At 48.6% G+C, this 20,904-nt stretch overlaps 1 protein-coding gene across 2 annotated transcripts in view; it reads left to right on the top strand.

Annotated features, from left to right (window-relative positions):
• Positions 1-20,904, top strand: part of KIAA0319L (KIAA0319 like) — a 34,798-nt gene that overhangs the window by 9,336 nt on the left and 4,558 nt on the right. For both annotated transcript variants that reach the window (XM_068159326.1, XM_068159327.1), the window contains exons 4-18: positions 2,754-3,030; positions 5,690-5,791; positions 6,644-6,741; positions 8,134-8,221; positions 9,376-9,468; positions 10,343-10,475; positions 11,506-11,734; positions 12,782-12,905; positions 13,429-13,561; positions 14,418-14,566; positions 15,365-15,516; positions 15,686-15,824; positions 16,101-16,260; positions 18,629-18,771; positions 20,662-20,784. In XM_068159326.1, coding sequence (XP_068015427.1) covers positions 2,754-3,030; positions 5,690-5,791; positions 6,644-6,741; positions 8,134-8,221; positions 9,376-9,468; positions 10,343-10,475; positions 11,506-11,734; positions 12,782-12,905; positions 13,429-13,561; positions 14,418-14,566; positions 15,365-15,516; positions 15,686-15,824; positions 16,101-16,260; positions 18,629-18,771; positions 20,662-20,784 — 2,143 coding nt within the window. The remainder of the gene's footprint in view (positions 1-2,753; positions 3,031-5,689; positions 5,792-6,643; positions 6,742-8,133; positions 8,222-9,375; positions 9,469-10,342; positions 10,476-11,505; positions 11,735-12,781; positions 12,906-13,428; positions 13,562-14,417; positions 14,567-15,364; positions 15,517-15,685; positions 15,825-16,100; positions 16,261-18,628; positions 18,772-20,661; positions 20,785-20,904) is intronic.

Here is a 20,904-nt window from a genome sequence, read left to right as displayed (position 1 = left end):
AATGTCTCAGCTTGCAAGCATTACAGGCATTTTTTGACTGTTATGTTGCCCCAGGCAAAGCTTATCTAATTCAAGCTCTCTGCAGACATTTGGCTGTCAATTTATCCTGAAGACTTCTGGGAGGAAGAGGATCTCTCTTAACTGGAAAGTGCTTTTTCTTTAGGCATTAAAAAGTGAGTCAGGGAAGCGTTTGGCTCGCTGAAGTTGTTACCAGGCAGAGTGGAGATGGGGCTGCCATGGCCAGCAGGAGGATGGTGGTCTCCTGCATGTTTTTTTGTGTCATGGCTCTTGTGACCCAGCTGAGCTGATTCTTGCTCAGCAAAAAGTATTTTCCCTTAATGGTATCAAGTTGTGGAGATTTCTGCTCCTGTGCCTTTCCTCCAGACTCTTATCTCAAGTGTCCAAGCCCCTTCCTGGCTGTTCCCCTCTAGTGCCACCATTCCTAACTTATTTCATTCATGTACTTGAAAAGGGAAAGGGAATCAGCATCCTGAGCTGACCTGTTATGGATGGGTGTAAGATGCTGCTGCTTGCACAGCCAGCTGTCCTGGGGCAGCTGCTGAAGAGCAGCACAGAGGGCAGGTTTTTGCCCTCACCTTTGTTCCAAGGAATCCATAGTTTGGGTGAAGATAAAGGAAGCCTGTCAGGAAGTAAGCAGATGGAGGGAAGATAGCTGATGTCTGTAACAGAGATTGAGTCTTTGGTCCATAGAGCTAAAATGTTGATAAACACAAATGAATTGAACTGGTTGAAGTTCACAGAATCATAGAAAGGCTCAGGTGGGAAGGGACCCCAGAGATCATCTATTCCAACCTCCCTGCCATGGGCAGGAATGTCTCTCAACTAGACTTGGCTGCTCAAGGCTTCATCCAGCCTGGCCTTGAACACCCCCAGGGAGAAGGCAGCCACAATCTCCCTGGGCAGCCTGTTCCAGTGTCCTATCACCTTTGTACTGAAGAACTTCTTCCTAAGCTCCAGTCAATCCTATTCTCCCTCAGCTTCAAACCATTCTCCCTGCTCCTGTCTCATGACACCCTCATGAAAAGTCCCTCTGCAGCCTTCCTGCAGGATCCCTTCAGGTATTGGAAGGCAGCTCTTCTATGCTGAACAACCCCAGCTCATTCGGTTCTGTGGCTGAAAGAAAGGTACCTGAGGTATGGGAGAGGAAAAGAATTGCCCAAACCTGCAGTCAGACCTTGCAGAGAAGCATTCAGTGCCTTCACTGCCCCTCCTGGCTTGGCTGGCTGCTTACTGTGTGCAGCATGGCTTTAGTTTTCCAACTGGCAGTTAGTGTTTTCTGCAGCCCTGCCCACTTAGTGACCAGGATGCTGCCCACCACGCTCTGGAGTGATTTCTCCAGTTCCTCTTTCCTGAACTGAATGCCAACAGCAAGATGTAAAAGTCTGAGAATATTTCCTCCACTATGAACTTCAGATCAGCTCCTCCAGCCTGGAGTGGTGGTGGGCAGTTCAGCTCCACACCACTTCCCAAGTGGAAGATGTTAAACTGCTCCCTTTGAAACATTTAGCAGATGCTCTCAGAATAGTCAGCTCACCCCAATGTGCTCCACACATGTGCTTCATGGTGGAAGGTAAACTGTCAGGAGTATTTCCTGGCAGGCTTAAGAGCTGGAGTGGGGGCTAGGTACTGTGAAAGGAATTTTCTGATGAAAGAGAGGAAATTGTTCCTGCCCCTTTGATTGTTTTCAATCAAGTGGCTCATCCTGTGTGAGCAAACTCTGCCCACAAGCTCAGCTCGCTGCCCCAGCAGCATCTCCTGTGGCATGCACGCAGGGAGCTGTTTGTCAGGTCACCTTGCTTTGAAGAGTGATCCTGAGATGAATTTCCTCCTGCTGCAGTGGTTTGGTGATTACATAAAAATGCCATCGCAATCCTCCTGCTTCGTGCTCGCCGCTGCACAGAGGAATGTGTGGCCACAGCAAATCACAGAGGCAGAGAGCTGCTCTGGCTGGAAGCCCTCTAAGATCATCCAGTCCAATCATTGGCCTAACACCACCCTGGCCCTTAAACCATGGCCCAAAGTCCCACAGGTTTCTTGAACACCTCCAGGGATGGGGACTCCACCACCTCCCTGGGCAGCCTGCTCCAATGCCTGACCACTCTGGCAGGAAAGACATTTTGAACCCCAGCTCCTGGTTCCTGGATTTGGTGTTTTTTTGCTCCTGTTTTATCTCACCTCTCTGCTCTTTTAGCTCCACTCACTGTGGTTTTAAACCTAGATCTTCTGTTGCATGAATGTGGTGCTGAGGGATGTGGTTTAGTGGTAGTAGCTTAGTAGTAGTGGTGGGACTGTGAGCTCTAGCTGAGGGGTTGGACTCAATCTCAAAGGTCTCTTCCAACCTCAGCAGTTCTAAGGTTGCCACATCAACAGCCATGGTGGTACTTCAGATGCTGCAGTTGAACCTGTGTTCTTAACTGGGGTTCAGTTAAGAACACCCTGGAGGTGTTTAAGGCCAGACTGGATGAGGCCTTGAGAAGTGTGGTCTAGTGGGAGGTGTCCCTGCCCATGGCAGGGGCTGGTCCTGTCCAGCCCAAACCATTCTATGAATCTCCTGTGAAGAATATGGAGAAACAGGAGAGAAGAAAGGAAATAGTAAAAGATATGTCCTGGAAAAAACAAACCAGGGACTTTCCAGCCTCCCTAGGAGGAGGAAGGAGGTGAAGTGCAGCTGCAGTAGAACAAGACTGCCACTGAGTGTTCAAGTCAAACTAAGACAACTTTGTCCTTTCCAGATGCACACAGGAACACCTGCAGCAGAGCCACCAGTGCTGGCTACGCTCTCCAGTCCTGCAGCCACAGGGAGGACCGAGAAGCCTGGGCAGGCAGCCGATGCTCTGGGCCACCCTCAGGCCTCAGGCGTGCTGCCCACAGCCAGCCCCGCGCCCGCGAGGAGCACAGCGAAGGTGCAGGCAGCGACCTCTGTGCCGAGCGGGCTTCCCACCAACGGCAGCGCTTCCCCAGCCCAGCCCAGCACTGCCCTGCCACCCAGCACTACTGCCACCACACCAGGTGAGGGCACACAGCAGTGCCACCTGCCCGTGGGTGACAAGCCAGGGAAAAACGGTGTTGGAAAAAATGAGCTCCTTTTAGGGTAGGGCAAGGGGGGACGGTTTGAAACTAGAGCAGGGGCGATTTAGGTTGGACATGAGGGGCTTCTGTCAAGGGCCTGTAGTGCTAGGGTGAGGGGTGATGGATTGAGGCTTCAGGAGGGGAGATTTAGACTGGAGATTAGGAAGAAGCTCTTTACTATGAGGGTGGTGAGACCCTGGAACAGGTTGCCTAGAGAAGTTGTGGACACCTCATCCCTAGAAGTGTTTAAGACCAGGCTAGATGAGACTTTGAGCAATATAATCTAGTGGGAGGTGTCCTTGCCTGAGGCAGGGGGTTTGGAGCTGGCTGACCTTTAAGGTCCCTTCTGCCATTCTATGATTTCAGAAGTGTTACCTTTGAGGTAGTGCTTCAGTGCATGTGCTGATTGGACCCCATTAACTCCTGAGCTCTGAGAGTGGCACTTTGGCATCATAAATCTGCCTGTGAGCATTGACTCTGTTTCCAAGAACAGCCTGAAATAATGGTGATGCTCTCAAAGTGAAAATTGAGACCTGGTGCAAGGCACAGTCCCATGAAGCATTCTTCCAGTAGTCTTGACATGCTGCTATCTATCAAACTGAGCAGACCTCTTAATGTCTGCTCAAAACAGAGTGTGACTGATTCCCTTCTGTCCCTGAAGTGTCAGTGCAGAGTTGAGCCATGGAGAGCAGCCTGTTTGGCTGTTAGCTCATGCTCTGCTTTGCAGCATGATGATGTTTCTGGCCACACTGGTATTTCTCAAAGTGTTGAGGATGTGTAAAAGCCAAACTGCTCTTTGGAGAGCTCTGTTAACTCACCCAGTCATCAGCTCACCCTGTCAGGATGTGTGCACGTGGTGCTTGGTGTGTGCTGCTTGGGTGATACCTCAGGACTGAGCTCACCCAGTGTGCTGAAGTATTCCCAGCTGAATTTCTTTTGATTTTAAGGTTCTTTTCCCTTACAAGGGAACAAATGGAAAGTGTAAAGGAAACACTGCATCCAAGGACTCTTTTGGCAGGAAGCTCGTTGGATGTTTGTGTCCACAAGTTAAGAGTGTTCTTAATATGGGCTTACCCCAGCCCAGGCTGGAAAATCCCTTTGAAATGTCTTCAGTGGCTTGTGGTGGAAAAATAACATAATCAGGGTCTCCTTGTTCTGCTCAGTAATAGAAAGAGGAGCTGGAGGGTCGTTTTTCCAAGCAGGATGTGGGGCTTTGTTTGTTTGTTTGGGTTTCAGTGTGTTGGATTTTTTTTCCTACTGGGATCAGATTTCTTGTTACCTTGGAACTCTTTTACAGATGAAAGACCTAAAGAGTTAAAAGTCTCAGAACAGTTTGGGCTGGAAAGGGACCTTAAAGATCATCGTATTCCAACCCCCCTGCCATAGGCAGGGACACCTCCCAGTAGCCCAGGTTGCTCCAAGCCTCATCCAACCTGGCTTTGAACCCCTCCAGAGAGGGGGCATCCACAACCTCCCTGGGCAATATCATCTCAAGACCTGGTGTAATTGAGAGGGGAAAGCAAAAAAAGGGATGACTTTGTTTTCTTTCAGTTAACAACTTCATTCCAGTAGCTAATAAACAGATGGAGGAAGGATGAAAGAACAGATGGAAAGAAAGGAAGAAAGGTTTATTGCCATTTTCCTCATCTCTTCTAACTTGAATTGCTTGTGCATACCTCTGAAACAGTGACAGGGTCAAACTAGGGTAAAGCAGCTTAAAGTCTTGTTGTCTGTGCATAATTTCCCAGGCCCAACAATAAAAAGATGAAAATAAAGCAGATGGGAAGGAAGAAGAGGACGAGGAGGCCAAGAAGAAATGTGGTCAACTTTCTGCCTCCCTTCATGTCAGCAACCAAGTCTTTAACCTGTAGCCATAGAATGTGTTGGAAGGGACCTTAAAGATCATCCAGTTCCAACCCTAGGCTTTCAAAACAAGCTACCTGTCCATTTATCTGAACTGGAATGGCAAGAAAATTCTTAAGCAGAGATTGGATAGGAAATACAAATAAAAAGAGGAGGTTTGTGTTTTGAGTTCCCCCTCCTGGTGCAGTAGCTGTGCAGGTTTCAAGAACAAAAATAAATCCCTTAGCCCCCAAGCAATTCTTCAGAGCAGAAATACCACAGATTCTTCACCTGCTTGTGAAGCTCTGGAGTTGCAGCTTGGGAAATGACAGGGTTTGTCTTGCTGTGCCAGGAGACTGCAGCTGGCTTCTCTGCTGCAAACCTCTCAGGTAAAAGCCCTTCCCATCCTGCTGGGCCTGGCTGAATGGATTCTCCCGTACAGGGCCTGAGGGTCACATTTCAGCTCTTTAGAAAAGGAGCAAAAGCTGCACAGTATCTGCAGAGAGAGAGATGACTGAGTAATTTGGGGCTTGTCTTCAAGTTGTAAAACCCCATTAGTGCCTCTGCATTAATGAAGAGAGGGAAACCTGAACCGGGAGCTGTGCTGAGCGAGGAGGTGTTTACAAAATAAAGCCATTTCTAGGCAGTTCCATTCTTCAGGCTCTCCAACCAAGGCAGGGTTTGTGCATATGTTTAATATTTTGGGTGGGTTTTTTCCCCTGTTGCCCTTTCAATCCTGTGTTTCTCCCTCTCTCAGTTATGAAGGAGCTGGTTGTTTCTGCTGGGGACAGCGTGGAAGTGACCCTGCCCAAGAATGAAGTGCAGCTGAATGCTTTTGTGCTTCCTGAGCCACCACCTCGTAAGGCTTCCCTGGGAATCCTGCTGAGGGCTTCTGGTGGGGAAGTGGGAAATGGACTCTTCTTGTATGTGGCATTAGATGAGGGCAATCTTGAAATGCCTTTTGTTGGGGAACACTTCCCTGTAGAAGTTTTTCAGCCTGAGGTATTGCTTCTCAGGAAACAGCAAGACGAAGCCCACCGAAGGTGCTACAGGGTCAGGTTTGGGAGGTGGTGAGTTCTCCAAGTGGGCTGTGAGGGAGCAGGGGGTCTGCAGCATCTCTTTGGGGTATTTACTGATAGGTGACAAGCTGTCTGAGCTGGTGATGTCTCGTCTGGTGGATTGGGCTCTGATCTGGGGGGGTGTTGACATGCTGAGGAACTGGTTTCTATACATTCCCTGTTTCATCAGGCAAATTGTTCAGAGGTATTTGGGAAGCTCTTGCCTGTAGCTCTGTCCACGGTGGCAGGGGGAGGCTGCAGAGGAGAGCCAGGCACGTGGTGTAGCAACAGGGATGAATTCCTCTTCAGAAACTGCTCTTACCTTGTGCCTGCAGGGTTTGAGGGCATGATAAGGCTTTTCTCTCTCCTTATCCTGGAGCAGTGATCATTCCAAAGCTCTTTAATGCCTCTGAGGCTGCAGGATGGGTTTTGGCTGAAGACAGAGTGAATGTCTTTAGAAGCACAGATTGTCTCTTTTCCTGGGTATATTCCCAAAAAGCTGCAGCCCAAATTCCAAGCTGCCTCCTTTCTCCATAGTGCAGCAGAATGTGCCTTATAAATGTTTAATACCTTTGCTTTTCTGTAGCCTGGCAGAAAGGCAGCCTTAAAAACAAACATCTGCACCTTTTTTATTGCTCTCTTTTGTTTTGCAGGAACCACTTATTCCTATGAGTGGGAATTGATTACTCATCCAAAAGACTACAGTGGAGAGATGGAAGGGAAGCACTCCCAGACCCTTAAGTTATCTAAGGTAAAGCTTTTGCTGCTTTGTATCCTGTTGTGTTAAATGCCAAGTGGAGGAGATGGGGACCCTGGCAGCCAGGGAAGGACTTGTGTGTGATTTCAGGATGAATAGGAAATTGCATGATGGGCAGGCAGCCAACATTTGTCTGCAAGCCCTCTTCTAAATCTCTTATGAAAAGGAGATTGATCTGGCATGAGGGAAAGAAGAAATTGATTTCAGGATCTAAAAGCTGCCTACCAGTGGTGTGTCAAGCCACCCAAACAGCACCATTTAACATGAACAAAGGGCTGGGAATATTTCTGCTGCTGGAACAGCGTGGTGGGGCTGTTCAGGGCTGAAGCTTTGTGCTACCTGCTGTAAAAAGGACTCACTGATTCCAATAACGAGAGCTGGGGAGCACCTCCCAGCACATCCCTGGCTGCTGCTTTCAGGCTAAGCCCTGCCAGTGAAAGAGTTGCCAAGTTCTGCACATGGGAATCTTAACAAGGAAATGGCTTTAAATATTGTGTGAATATCCAGTATTTATGAGACCTTCTTTGCAGCATCTTGGGTTCTGCTGCACTCAGAAAAACATCTGCAGGCTTTAGTCACAATACTGTGCAGAGGAAAGCCCTCTGATAGGAGCATGTCTGCCTCTGTCAGGGTTTCAGCCCTTTGAATATCATGGGTGCTGCCCTTTGCCTTCTTATCTTGGTTTGGTAGTGAATGATGGAGGGGTGACTGCCTAACTCATGTCACCTAGGAGGAAAAGAAGAAATACTTTCCCTTGTTAAAACACACAAGAAAAGCTCTCTCCTTTTTTATTCCCCTCTTCCCTTCCATGCAGCATTTCTCATCTCGAATGCAATCTGCCCACAGATTCCTGTGGGCAGACAACCTGAACTAATCTCTGTTATCTCTCTTCTGTTTGCCTATTGTTGGTAGAAAATAAAGCTTGACTGACAATCCTGGGGCAGAAAGAAATATTAGGCTTTGGTTTCTGCATAGCCTTTGTAAAGGAAGAGACACATAATACCCCCTTGGCATGGACACCGTCCTGTGCTGTGTACACGTAGGTTGAAGCATAATCGCCTGTGGTTTGTGCTGCTAATGTGCTTGCTGTGCCAAAGCGTGGTAACTTGACCTCCTAATTGCTCCTGACAAGGTGCCACCATCCTGAAGGCAAATGGGGGAAAAATGAGGAAGCATTTCTTTCCTGCAGGAGTGGTCAGGCAGTGGAACAGGCTGCCGGGGGTTGCGGTGGAGTCGCCATCCCTGGAGGCGTTGAAGAAACCTGTGGCCTTTGGGACGTGGTTTAATGGCCATGGTGGTGTTAGGTTGATGGTTGGACTCAATGATCTCAGAGGGCTTTTCCAAACCAAACAATTCTGTACTCTTTTTTTGTGTCTTTGCTTCCAGCTGACTGTGGGTCTGTATGAGTTCAAGGTCGTGGTGGATGGGGAGAACGCGCGTGGAGAGGGCTACGTGAATGTCACGGTGAATCCAAGTGAGTTGTGTCCCCTTCCTCTGGCCAACCGTGGCACTTGTTTGACTCAACCCTGCTTTAACATAGAGAAGAGTCTCTGTGCTGTGAACTCAGGGTGCATGCACGTGTGCTGAGGCATTTGCTGAGGCGAGGAGCCATTGCCCAAGCACACTGGTATTGCTGCTCTGCTGCACGCAGTCCAACCACTCAGTCGAAGAGCTGCAACCACTGCTACAGAAGTGCCTGGTAAATTCCTGGCCCTGGGAGGCCCCTGCTTCCACAACAGCTAGTTGTAACCAGGTTAAATGCTTACTGCAGCAGGAGCAAAAAAAAAAATGAAGGGAAGGCTGAGCTTTGAAGCTCCATTTGGAGGCTCTTTCATCCCCTGTCATCCCAGCCACAGGCAGGTGAAGTTAAATCTCATTCCCTCCTGTGAGATATGGTTTGCAGATGAGCTGCTGTGGGTACAGCAGCTTGTGCTCTCTCACCAGGTCTCACTTTTTAGATGGTCTGTGTGAAGAAGCACCCACAGGTCCTCTTATGCAAAAATCCCTTTAATTTGCCCACTTCAGCAAGACTTTCTCCATAACCTTTGTGGCAAAGAAGTGCTTTTACAATCCCTAAGTTAGCAGGAGTGTGTGGCCAGCCTTCTGGATGCTGATCATTGCCTTATAAGCAGTGAATCTGCAGCTGGCAGCATGCATCAAAATCCTCCATTTTTCAGAGCAGCAGCCAAACCTTGGCAAGAAGCTGTAGGTGCTGCTCTGTGAGAGAGGTCTGTGCTTGAATGCTTGACCCAGTGTGGGAGAAGTGATGCAGCTGTTGCCAGAGTCCTGGTGTGGTGGCAGCTCACCTCCTTGCTCTTTAAAACCCCTTTTGCTAGCAGACTCCCTGAGCTGGTACAGCAACAGCTGAAAGCAGGAACCACTGTGATTGATGGTGCAGTTCTCTGCAGTCAGTTTGAACTGTGGCTGTCTGTGAGCTGCAGTTCCACACTCTGGACTCCTCTCCTGGATTGGCTGAGTACAAGAGAGAAGGCAGAGGATGTGCAATATGTATTCTGCTTGCTACTCCTGGCTCAGGGAGGCAGAGTGGTTTTGCAGAGTTCCTTGGCCAGGGCTCGTTGTCGTGATCTGCCTGTAGATGGCCTTGTAACAGCTTGGTTCTCGTTGCAGAGCCGCGGGTGAATCGGCCTCCTGTTGCCATCGTGTCCCCACAGTTCCAGGAGATTTCACTGCCAACCATCTCAACTGTTATTGATGGCAGCCGTGAGTACCTGCACTCTGAAAGCCAGCAGTCTAGCAGGGCTTGGGTCTGGGCTGGCCTTTTGGGTGAAGTTTAAGAGGAACTGACTGTGACACTGTCAAACACACTTCAGCAAGCAGAACCAGCTTCTCTTGCCAGGAGAGGGGAATGCACCCACAGCAGCACCTCTCCATCCTTCCGCTTTGGAAGGGCACTGGCATGAGCCAGGCTCCTAAAAGAGGAGAAGCTCTAGAGGTTGCTGCTTAGAATAGAGCCAGTTGCTCTCAGTCAAAATGACTGATCTCTTGTGTTAAGCTTCAGAGGTGGTAATTAGCTAACACTGCTACTGATCCTGGCCCCCCCCAGAGCCTTGCAGGACTTTGTTTAAATGTGTTCATGGATTCAAAGAATGGTTTGGTTTGGATTGGAAGGGACTCTAAAGCCCAGCCAGTTCCAACTGCCCTACCATGGGCAGGGACACCTCCCACCAGCCCAGCTTGCTCAAGGCCTCATCCAGCCTGGCCTTGAACACCTTCAGGGAAGGGACATCCACAATCTCCCTGGGCAACCTGTTCCAGTGTCTCCCCACCCTCACTGTAAAGAATTTCTTTTTGATCTCCAGTCTACATCTTCTCTCCTCAAGCTTCATATTGTCTTACCCCCAACTGGTATTTTGTTAGGGGCTTTGTGTCTTCCCCCAGCACACAGAGAAACCTGGGATTAAGGGTGAAACAGGGTGGAGGAGAACATTCAGTTTAGGTGTCGGGGCATAACAGAGACCTCAGAGCTAGGACCAAAAATGCCTCAGCGCTGAAACAGGGGACTGAACATCTGGGTATTGTGATGCAGCATTTTCCCAACTCCTTTATGTATGTATTTTCATCCTGATTGAAACAGAGAGCACTGATGATGATAAAATTGTCAGCTATCACTGGGAGGAGCTGAGAGGCCCTCTGCGGGAGGAGAAGGTTTCCAGCGATACTGCCATACTGACACTGACCAACCTGGTGCCTGGCAATTACACATTCAGGTGGGTTATACTCTGCAAGAGTTGACCAGATCTCATCTATCCACATCCTTCAAGTGTTAGTCTGGTAAATAAAAAAGCCCCTAAACCACAAGGAGAGAGAACTCCAATTTGTGATGGACTCTCTCCCTGCTCCTGCACTTTAAGGTCGTTCACAGCTTTTTCACTTCAGAAGAGATAAGCTACCAAGCTACTTCTTATTCTTGAGTTGTAGCACTGCTTTAAGAGGATGGCAAGAAAGGAATGAAAGGTCTGCCAGCACTACAAAATGTCTCTTGAAATGTCAGATCTAAACTGTTTGGGCTTAGGAAGAAATGCAGTCTTTAGATCCAGTGTTTAAATGCAATGTGTTTGTCCCAGATAAGTGAGTGAGGCCTGATGGGTTTATGCACATACCTGAGCTGGTTGTACTGTCAGGTTTGTTCTGTTTCCTCTGTGCCCTGCATTTTGGTGTGATGTCCATGCAGTGCTTCAGCAGATCTATTTGAAATAATCCAGAGTACCTGTACCTGAGCACTCTTTCCTCTTGAGCAGTTACTAGCTGAACTAATCAGGTTGCTGTTCAAATCTAGATCCGGATTCATTCAGTTTTGTGGTCCTTGCCTGCCTGAAGAGCCATTCTCAGGCCACTTGAGGGTTAATGCTGAACTTCTGTGAGCACATTAATGAGTGTCTCCTGTTGGGAGGTCTTTTCCATCACAATTCTGCATGTGGAAGCTGATGCTCTTTTACTAGCACAGTTTTATCTTGGAGCTAGCTGATAGGTTTCAAGCTGAGAGATGGACCTGATGAGTTCATTTCTTGTGTGACTTTGAGGGAGATATTTGGGTGTTTGGGGGAATCTTCTGTTCAGAAAAAGAACAGCTGCTTCAAACCATGGGGGGAAAAAAAAGACTCTCCTGCCCTTAAAAATGTCTTCATTTTCTAACTCTTCTTCTGCCTTTCAGTTGACTTCAAGCCAGTGTGGTGTATTCAGCTCTGATAACCACAACTCTTCACTGATTTCCCCTTTTTTTTCCACCCTCCTCTTCAGTCTAACAGTAGTGGACTCAGATGGTGCCAGCAACTCCACCACTGCAAACTTGACAGTGAACAAAGCAGTGGATTACCCTCCAGTGGCAAATGCAGGCCCAAACCAGGTGATCACCCTGCCCCAGAACTCCATCACTCTCTACGGGAACCAGAGCACCGACGACCACAGCATTGTCAGCTACGAGTGGCTGCTCAGCCCCAACAGCAAAGGGAAGGTGATGGAGATGCAGGTCAGTGCAGATCTCTGCTGCCCAACCTGGATTACTCTCTAGCTGGAATTTTGTCTATAATCAAACCATTTTTAATTGCCTGTTAGCAAATACCTCTTGTAATCCTACAGAGTGAGTATGTGATGATTAAACAGATGCTTAAAACTAAATCCACGCCAAGCTGGTATTAGCTTAGTGGCTGAGCAGGTGTACCAGTCCAGCTGCAGGTTTTCACTGGCATGCTGTTTCCTGTCCTGAGCAGCAGTTTTAAATACTGCTGAAGAGTGGAGGACAGAGAGGTGGGATCTGGTGGCTCTGGATTCTGATGTCCCATCCAACAGATCTCAGCACAACTTGATCCCACCTCTGTACCTCACTTCAGCCTACGTGGCTGTTAGGGAAACGTGTTCTTCCTCTGCTCAGTTGCTGACTTCTGAGAACATCAGTGGTAGCTAAATCAATGATGGTAAAATAGGGATGTTTTAAGTGCTCTCTCTCAGCAGGTGTGGAAGCCAGGCTGTGATCTTTAGGTGACTCACTCAGGATGACATTTAGACACAGATAACTCCTTGTCCCAGGTCATGCTGGTCAAACACACTGGACAGGCTCTTGGGGGTTGAACCATGAAGTCTAAACTTTGCTCGTACTCTCCAGACACTCCTCAGTCCTAAACAATAAAAGCTGGAACTTGTTTTCAGGACATCATTGGTCCTTTGAAGATTTACTGCTGTCAAAGTGGTGGAATAAGAAGGCCATGAATCACCTTCACTGTGCATGCTTCACACAGAGCTCCCCAGAGGTTCTGCTTGAGCTGTTAGCTGTTGAATCCCAGAAGGTCTGAACACCTGCATGGTGTTACTCTTGCCACAGCAGTGTCCTTGTTGCTGTGCATAAATGTAGCTGTAAGCACCTTTCATGCTGGTGTGACACAGACTTCTGGCCCCACAGCAGGAGGTAGTAATGAGTCCCTGGAATCTGCTGATAACAGCTGGTTTAGAAGCAGTCTGCTCTGATCCACCATCATCTGTGTGAGGATTCCTTTTAATGCCAGCCTGTGTTTTCTCCAAGGGGGTGAGGACACCAGTCCTGCAGCTCTCTGCAATGCAAGAAGGGGATTACACTTACCAGCTGATAGTGACTGATTCTGCTGGGCACCAGTCCACTGCAGAGGTCACTGTGATAGTCCAGCCAGGTAAGCTGCCTTCAGCTGTGGTTGCCATTTTCATCCCATGGGTTAGAGGTGAGCATCGATCTGTCAGCTGCTCTAGATCTTAGGGGAGCTTTGTGTGGCTTCCAGCAGCTCTAGTTCAGGACCATTCTGGGCTGGAAAAGTGCTGAGAAACAGGAGAAAGTCTCTAGGAATGTTGCTCCTCTAGGCTATTCTCTTGTTTTGCACAATGTTATTTGTACCTGGCATTACCCCATCAGAACAAGATTGTATTTCCCATCAGCTGTCTCTAACCACACTGCAAGGTCCTGAGACAAGAGTAGGACTTAGAAAATGAGAGCAAAACCCAGAACTCTTAGATTTCATTCTCATTTTACTGCAGATATGTGAATGTAACATTGACCTGACCTCATTTTTTTTTCCTGAGCACAAGGTTGAGCTAGTGGGAAAGAAATGTATTAGAGATGATGGAGAAAATTCTTCATGCTGGGGTTTGAAGCTCCACCTTTTATGGCATGTGTATGAAAAACACCACATCCTTTTGCAGAGAACAATAAGCCCCCAAAGGCAGATGCTGGTCCAGATAAAGAATTAACTCTTCCTGTGGACAGCACCACTCTAGATGGCAGCAAGAGCTCAGATGACCAGAAGATTGTCTCCTTTCTCTGGGAGAAAACACGGTGAGTATCAACCTCCAGACTCTTCTGATGCCGCTATCTGAGTCTTCAGTTGGAACAAGACAGCCTCCCACATCCCTCCCTTGTGTTAAATCCTGGTCATGTTGGGCCTGACAGGCTTTACCAGTGACTAAAATGAGGCAAGGATTGATGTTTAATTGGAAGAGAGGTGGAGTTGTGAACATTAGAAATAGTTTTGCTGTCGCCTCTAGGCCTGATTCCCGTTCTCAGCATGGTTGTGGCTTGCAAAGGAGACCAACTGTGTTTGATTCACAGCACTGTAATGTGGTCTTGGTCATGTGAAGAGGCTGACTCTTGTGATCAAACAGCAGCAGGGCCTTTAAACTTGGTGCTGTTGCAAGTGTGTTTGAATGTTGCAGCATGTTCTTCTCTTCTCATTGTCATGCTTCCCTTCAGACACTGAATTCCCTGATGTGCTTTAGGGTATTGAGGAGAAAGCCTGTGAGTGACTTGCAGGAGATTTTGCTGTTTGCTAATCAAAGGTCTGTTACAGAAAAGTTAGAAAGGAACTATTTTTGCTCTCTACTTCTTCTTACAAGTTGGCTTATTGTGCAGTTCACAAAGTACCACTGTTTGCAAACCCCAGTTAAATGCTGCTGTCAGTGCTCCCCTGGTTTAAAAATAACCAAAGCACTGAAGCACCAGAAATTATATATTTTCTTTTGTTCTGAATGCCAAACTCACTCTTTTGATTATCTTGCTGTAACTGGAGAAAATAATGTTGCTTTTTGTCTTGAACTCTCTGTTTCTGCATCCATGTGAAGTGTTTGAGTCTGGTGTGAAGCTGGCTCCCATGGTCTGTGCAAAGTTTAAACTGCTCCTCTTCTGCTTTGGTTAGAGGCCCAGATGGTGTCAAGCTGGAGAATGCAAACAGCAGCATTGCCACTGTAACAGGCCTGCAGGTTGGGACCTACGAGTTCACTCTGACAGTTAAAGATGAGAGGAACTTGCAGAGCCAAAGCTCTGTCAACGTCATTGTCAAAGAAGGTACAGCCAGCCATGAGCCACAGAGCCTGGGGCAGGTTATCACAGAATGGTTTGGGTTGGAAGGGACCTTAAAGAGCATCTAGTTCTAACCCCCTGCCATGGACAGTGACACCTTCCACTAGACCAGGTTGCTCAAAGCCTCATCCAGCCTGGTCTTAAACACTTCCAGGGATGAGGCTTCCATAACCTCCCTGGGCAGCCTGTTCTTGTGCCTCCCCACCCTCACTGTGATGAATTTCTTCCTAATGTCCAACCTAAATCTCCCCTGCTCTAGTTTCAAACCATTTTCCTTTGTCCTTGTCAAAAGTCCCTTCCCAGCTCTTCTGAAGCCCCCTTCAGGTGCTGGAAGGCTGCTCTAAGGTCTCCCTGAAGCCTTTTTCCCTGCAGGCTGAACAGCCCCAACTCCCTCAGCCTGCCCTTAGAGCAGAGGTTCTCCAGCACTCTCACCATCTTCCTGGTCTCCTCTGAACCTTCTCCAACAGTTCCATGTTGGTTTTGTGTTGGGGGCTCCAGAGCTGAAGCAGCACTCCTGGTGCCTGTCTCTGAGCAGTTGAACAAAAGCTGTGTTCAGAGGCACAAGAGGAGTGAGGAATGGCTGAAAATTGTGCGGAGAGCACTGAAATGGTCTTCTCTAGCTCGGGTTTACCCTTTTCTAGGGGAGCAGCACCTTCAGCTGAATCCTGCAGAACCCTTCTCCCAGGGCTAGATAGGGATTTCTGGGTTACAGTGAAGCTCTGGAGCTGTAGTTTTAGGTTGGGTGTTACCAGACTCTTCTCCAACTGCTTTTCCTCCCCTCAGAGATCAACAAGCCGCCGGTTGCGAAGATCGCTGGCAACGTCGTCATCACCTTGCCCACAAACACAGCAGAGCTGGATGGATCCAAGTCCTCTGATGACAAGGGAATTGTCAGCTACTTGTGGACCCGGGATGAGGGCAGCCCTGCAGCTGGGGTGAGGTTTCTGTTCTCAATAGCAGTCTGCAGCACCACAAAATCAGTCAGAGGTTTAGCTGGGGAAGTGTAAAGCTGATCGTTGCTCCTGTTACACCTTACTAGTGTGAGGATACATCACACCAGTATCATTCTTTGGTTCCTGATATTTACTTTGCTCTGCCTTCCAGGAGGTCTTAAATAATTCAGACCATCACCCAGTCCTCCTCCTGTCCAACCTAGTAGAAGGGACCTACACATTTCACCTCAGAGTGACAGATGCTAAAGGAGAGAGTGATGTGGAAAGGAGCACGGTGGAAGTCAAACCTGGTGAGCCTGGCTTTTGTGCTGTGCCTGGATACAGTGTACTGAGATGAAAATGTGTAGTTTAATCCAGCTCAGAACTGTGAAAGTCCAAAGTGCTGGGGGGATGTGGTTCTATTCTCATGTAGTTCTTGGAGGCTGACTCTTACTGCTTGCTGTGAAAGCCACAGACTCCTGTCCCTGCAGAGCTGTAATCTTGTGTTCAAAGCAAAAACCACACCAGAAACCTGACTTGTGCCCAGCAGAAGTTCTGAGCATCTGTATTATCTACTTTCTGACTAGATCCCAGGAAAAATAACCTTGTGGAGATCATTCTGGATGTTAATGTCAGCCAGCTGACTGAGAGGCAGAAGGGGATGTTCATCCGGCAGATCGGTGTCCTGCTGGGGGTCCTCGACTCGGACATCACTGTGCAGAAGATCCAGCCCTACACTGAGCAAAGGTGAGCTTTGTCTGTGAGCCTGTGTGGTGAGGAATTGCTTGAGGGTTTAGTAAACCCAGGGCTGTTTTCCTTTGGGAAGCAGATTGGACACTCATCTTCTCTAGGTGAACCTCACTTGGCAGGGGGCCTGGAGTTGATCTCCAGAGGTCCCTTCCAACCCCTACTGTTCTGGGATTCTGTAATGTGTGGAGATGTTGCTTAACTTTGATATTCTTGCTTGCTTGGCTCAGAGAAGGTGTGTTGCCAAGCAGATCTTGGGTGTCTTTACCCTCTGGAGGTGATGCATTGTCCTCTAAAGCTGTTTGCTGCTGTTACTGTCTTTGCCCCCTGGACCTGTAAAACAAGAACTAATTCTTACTTAGATTTGAAAATCATGAAAGCTCTCTGGAACAGGCTCCCCAGGGAGGGGCCTTAGTCCTCATCCCTGGAGGCATTTTAGTCAAATCCTCATCCCTGGAGGTGTTTCAGAGAGGCAAAGATGTGGTGCTGAGGGACATGGTATAGCACCAGCCTTGGTAGAGTTAGGGAGCGGTTGGACTCAATCGTTTTAAAGGTCTTTTCCAGCCAAAACAATTCTGTGATCTGAAGGATGCTCTGCAGCTGCAGTTTATAACTGGAGCAATAATGTGGGTTGGTACAGGAGCAGTTTGGTGAAACATGGATTCCCCATACCAGAGGAAGTGGTGTAGCAACCCTCTGAGCAGCAGCAGCAGCCCTGCTTGCCAGCTTTAGTTTTACATGAGCTTTACTGCAGACACAACTGCTCAGGTTTAATGCAAAGGAAAATGTTGCAAGCCAATGCAGTTCTTGTTTGGTGAGAGAAGGAAAACTTGGCTTTGAATGATTCTCTTTAGCTTACAGTAAACTAAAGCTGGTCTCTTCTAAACAAGTGGAGGTTTGCTTAGGGGCAGGGCTGTGGGCCAGGGTCATGTTGTCTGCCTGGACAACATTGCTCAGTAACCACAGAGTCATGCACAGGGTGGTTTGGCCCAGCTGGATTCTGGCCATGTTGCTTTGGCATGAAAGAACCTGATCAACTTCAGCTTTCCACCTCAGCCCAAATGGCTGGTGAGGGAAATTCACTCTTCCATAGAAACCTTCAGTCTCATCACAGCAGTAGCTGCCCAGATGCCCTCACTGCCAGCTGCATCCCATCACTCCTGTGGGTGTTTGAGGCTGCCTGAATGGCATGGAAGTGAGCTTCTGGAGGGTGCAGTGGTCATCTGTTGAAATAAAGGCAATATTGCAGTTACTTTTTACTAAAAATAGAGTAGTTTTAAGGTGGATAAAGCACTGGAGAAGATTTAAGGGATGCAGCAAGTCAGCTATAAATCTGCAGTTAGAGTTTGCACTGTCCTGAGCTCGGTGATGAATCGATTCCTCCGTGCCCACGTTGCCTGTGCTCTGGCAGTGAAATCAGAATTCATTGTCCATGCAAACCTGAGTAGCTCAGAAGAGAGGAGCCAGCACTTTCTGGGGTGATGTTACCTCTCCATCCCTGCCACCACCAGGCCACTTGCCACTGTTCTTCACTTGGGATGGCTGCTTCCTCTGGTTCTGCGTTTACTAAGCAGACAAAAGAGTGGCAAGTGCCACGAAGGAGCAGAGAGTATTTTCTGGCAGGTGGCTTTAAGATCTCATTTTTGCCTCAGCTATCAAAGTAACTTGGACTGTTTAAGAAAGATTATTTGTTTTTCCCTGGCTGCTGAGGGTTTTTCAGACACTGAGGGCTTCACTAATATCCCCTTGACTCATAGGCTCCCTGGTACTCATCCATCTGGAGCCTCCGTGCATCCTTCGGTGACTCTGAAGGATACCCAGGGCTCTGCAAGGCTTGCAACCTAGGGGAGCAAGATCCTCTGCAAGTAAAAGATGCAGAGTGCAGTGTCCTCTACACCTGTGCTTTTTCTTCTAGCTATAACACACTGTGCATTCAAACTAAGCTTGGCAGAAGGCTGTAAACCTTCACTGCCTCCTCTGATGGTGGAGCTCTGTGCTGAGCACTCAGATGAGGCCCCAGCTTCCATGAGTGGGAAGGTCTAAGGATCCTTAAAGGAGGGAGGGAAGAGACTGTGAAAATGGCAGGACCACAGAATTTGGGGATTTGCATGCTTAGCATGGACATGCAAAGATGTGCTTGAGTAGCAAACTCTGAGAGCAGTCCAGCCCTAGCTTTGAAAGCATGGATGGATCAGCTGTCCCAAAGGGGTTTCTGCTCTCTGGCCATTGCTGCTTCCTGGATGGAGCCAGAAGTCCAGTCCTCAAATCTGCCATTCTGGGTAAATCCCTCTGGTGACAGGCTGGGGAGAAGGGCTGTGTAGCTGCTGTGTGGAGAAGCAGCAGGTAACCATTTCTGTCTGCCTTGCAGCACGAAGATGGTGTTTTTTGTGCAGAATCAGCCTCCCCATCAGATATTCAAAGGGCGAGAGGTAGCCTGGACGCTGAAAAATGAGCTGCGGAAGCAGCAGTCAGACTTCCTCATCTTCCGGGCCCTGGAGATCAACACAGTCAGTAAGTGAGGGTCACTGTGCTGCAAACAGCCTGCAGAGCAGGAGGCTCTGGGGGGACCTCACAGCTGCCTTCCAGTACCTGAAGGGAACCTGCAGGATGGCTGTAGAGGCACTTTTCATGAGGATGTCTGGCGACAGGACAAGGGGGAGTGGTTTGAAGCTGAGGCAGAGCAGGGTTAGACTGGAGCTGAGGAAGTTCTTCAGTAGGAGGGTGGTGAGGCTCTGGCACAGGCTGCCCAGGGAGGTTGTGAATGCCTCCTGCCTGGAGGTGTTCAAGGCTAGGCTAGGTGAAGCCATGATCAACCAAGTCTAGCTGGGAGGGTTCCCTGCCCATGGCAGTAGATGACCTCCGAGGTACCTTCCAACCTAAGCCATTGTGTGAAACCAAGAGCCCTTCCCAGGTGCCTGCCAGAATAAAGTCCTTCCTGTCTGCTAACAGCAGCTGCCTGCACACACAGAGCTTTCATGTGCTAGTAAATGAGAAACAGAAACATCAGTCTGGTAGAGTGGCCACAAATCAGTTCTGCACCAAGTGATTCTGCTCACTCTTCAACCTGCCATAAATGGTTACTTGTGATGCTGCTGGGAAGAGAAAGATTCACCAAATCAGAAGCAGATTGATGCTTATGCAACTGAAACAGTGTGTTGGTGGACTGCTGCCAACGACATGAGTGTCACACTGCAAACATTAAACCCACAGATCCTGGTAGCTGTGAACATGCTCGTTTCCTTCAGCCTGACATGTGTGCTGCAGAGGAAATGCTTCCCCTTCTGTCATTTGTTTACCAGCTCACAGCAGCATTGGTTGCCTTTCAGGAGCTCCATCCTATGAGGATCACTTGCCAGTTAGATATTTTAGACTGATGTCATTATTTTCATGCCTTCCTGATCTTAGGATTTTGTGGCCTTCCAAAACCACTCTTCAGTTCTGTTTGGTCCCTTAATGGGCCTTTTGTTCCTTGCCTCTCTCCCAGGCTGGGGTTTGAAGTTGAAAATCAAAACTTTATTGAAAAGCATCTCCTTGACAAAGCTACAAATTGTATCCAAATCATCAGTTAGTAGGCAAAAAAATTTCTGAGCCTATTGTGTGCGTGTGTGTTACGTTGTTAGTGAAGTGGAACTGAAGCACTTGGGCCTCCTGCCAAATTAATGTTTGTATTCCTGACTGCTTGTGAGGATGGCTGAGCTATGGGTGAGCTACAGAGTGACTGGGTTCAAGTTTAGAGCCTTCAGGGCTTGGCCATGTTGAACTAAACTGGCCCTGGCCAGCAGGACCAGGGCAGAGATTGTCCCCCTGTGCCTTACCACTGGTGAGGCCACATCTCAAATCCTGGGTTCAGTTTTGGGCCCCTCGCTGCAAGAAGGACATTGAGGTGCTGGAGCCAGTCCAGAGCAGGGCACCAAAGCTGATGAAGGGTCTGGAGAACAGGGCTGGTGAGGAGCAGCTGAGGGAGCTGGAGTTTTTCAGCCTGGACAGAAGGAGGCTGAAGGGAATCCTTCTGGCTCTCTACAACTCCCCAAAAGGAGGCTGGAGCCAGGTGAGGATTGATGTCTTCTCCCAGGTAACAAGCACCAGGATGAGAGAAAATGGCTTCAAGGTGCACCAAAGGAGGTTTAAATTGAGCATTAGGAACAATTTCTTCTCTGAAAGGGTGGTTAAACCCTGGAACAGGCTGCCCAGGACAGTGGTGGAGTCCCCATCCCTGCAAGTGTTCCTGAAGGGTGTAGCTGTGCGTGAGGGACATCGTATAGTGCTGGACTTAGCAGTGTTAGGTTAACAGTTGGACTGGATGACCTTGGAGATCTTTTCCAGCTGTGATAATTCTGCAGTTCTATGCTTTTTGCCTCACATGCAAGTCACTGAGGTCACCTTGCTGGTTTTGTCCCCCAGCCTGTCAGCTGAACTGCTCTGAGCACGGCCGCTGCGACTCCTTCACCAAGCGTTGCGTCTGTGACCCTTTCTGGATGGAGAACTTCCTCAGGGTGCAGATGGGGGATGGAGAGAGCAACTGTGGTAGGTGCAGCCTGCCTGGGGTTCTCCATCTGTGAACAGCAAGCAGTGTTAGAAACTCAGGGTGGGTAGAGGAACAGGGACCTGCTTCCCCCTAGAGCCTCTTAACATGATGTTGACACC

The sequence above is a fragment of the Melanerpes formicivorus genome, unplaced genomic scaffold, assembly GCF_026170545.1.
Source record: "Melanerpes formicivorus ecotype bairdi unplaced genomic scaffold, bMelFor1.0.p_v2 SCAF_45, whole genome shotgun sequence".
Classification (NCBI taxonomy): domain Eukaryota; kingdom Metazoa; phylum Chordata; class Aves; order Piciformes; family Picidae; genus Melanerpes; species Melanerpes formicivorus.
Note: the sequence above shows the minus strand (reverse complement) of the source record. Positions and strands in the feature narration are given on the sequence as shown.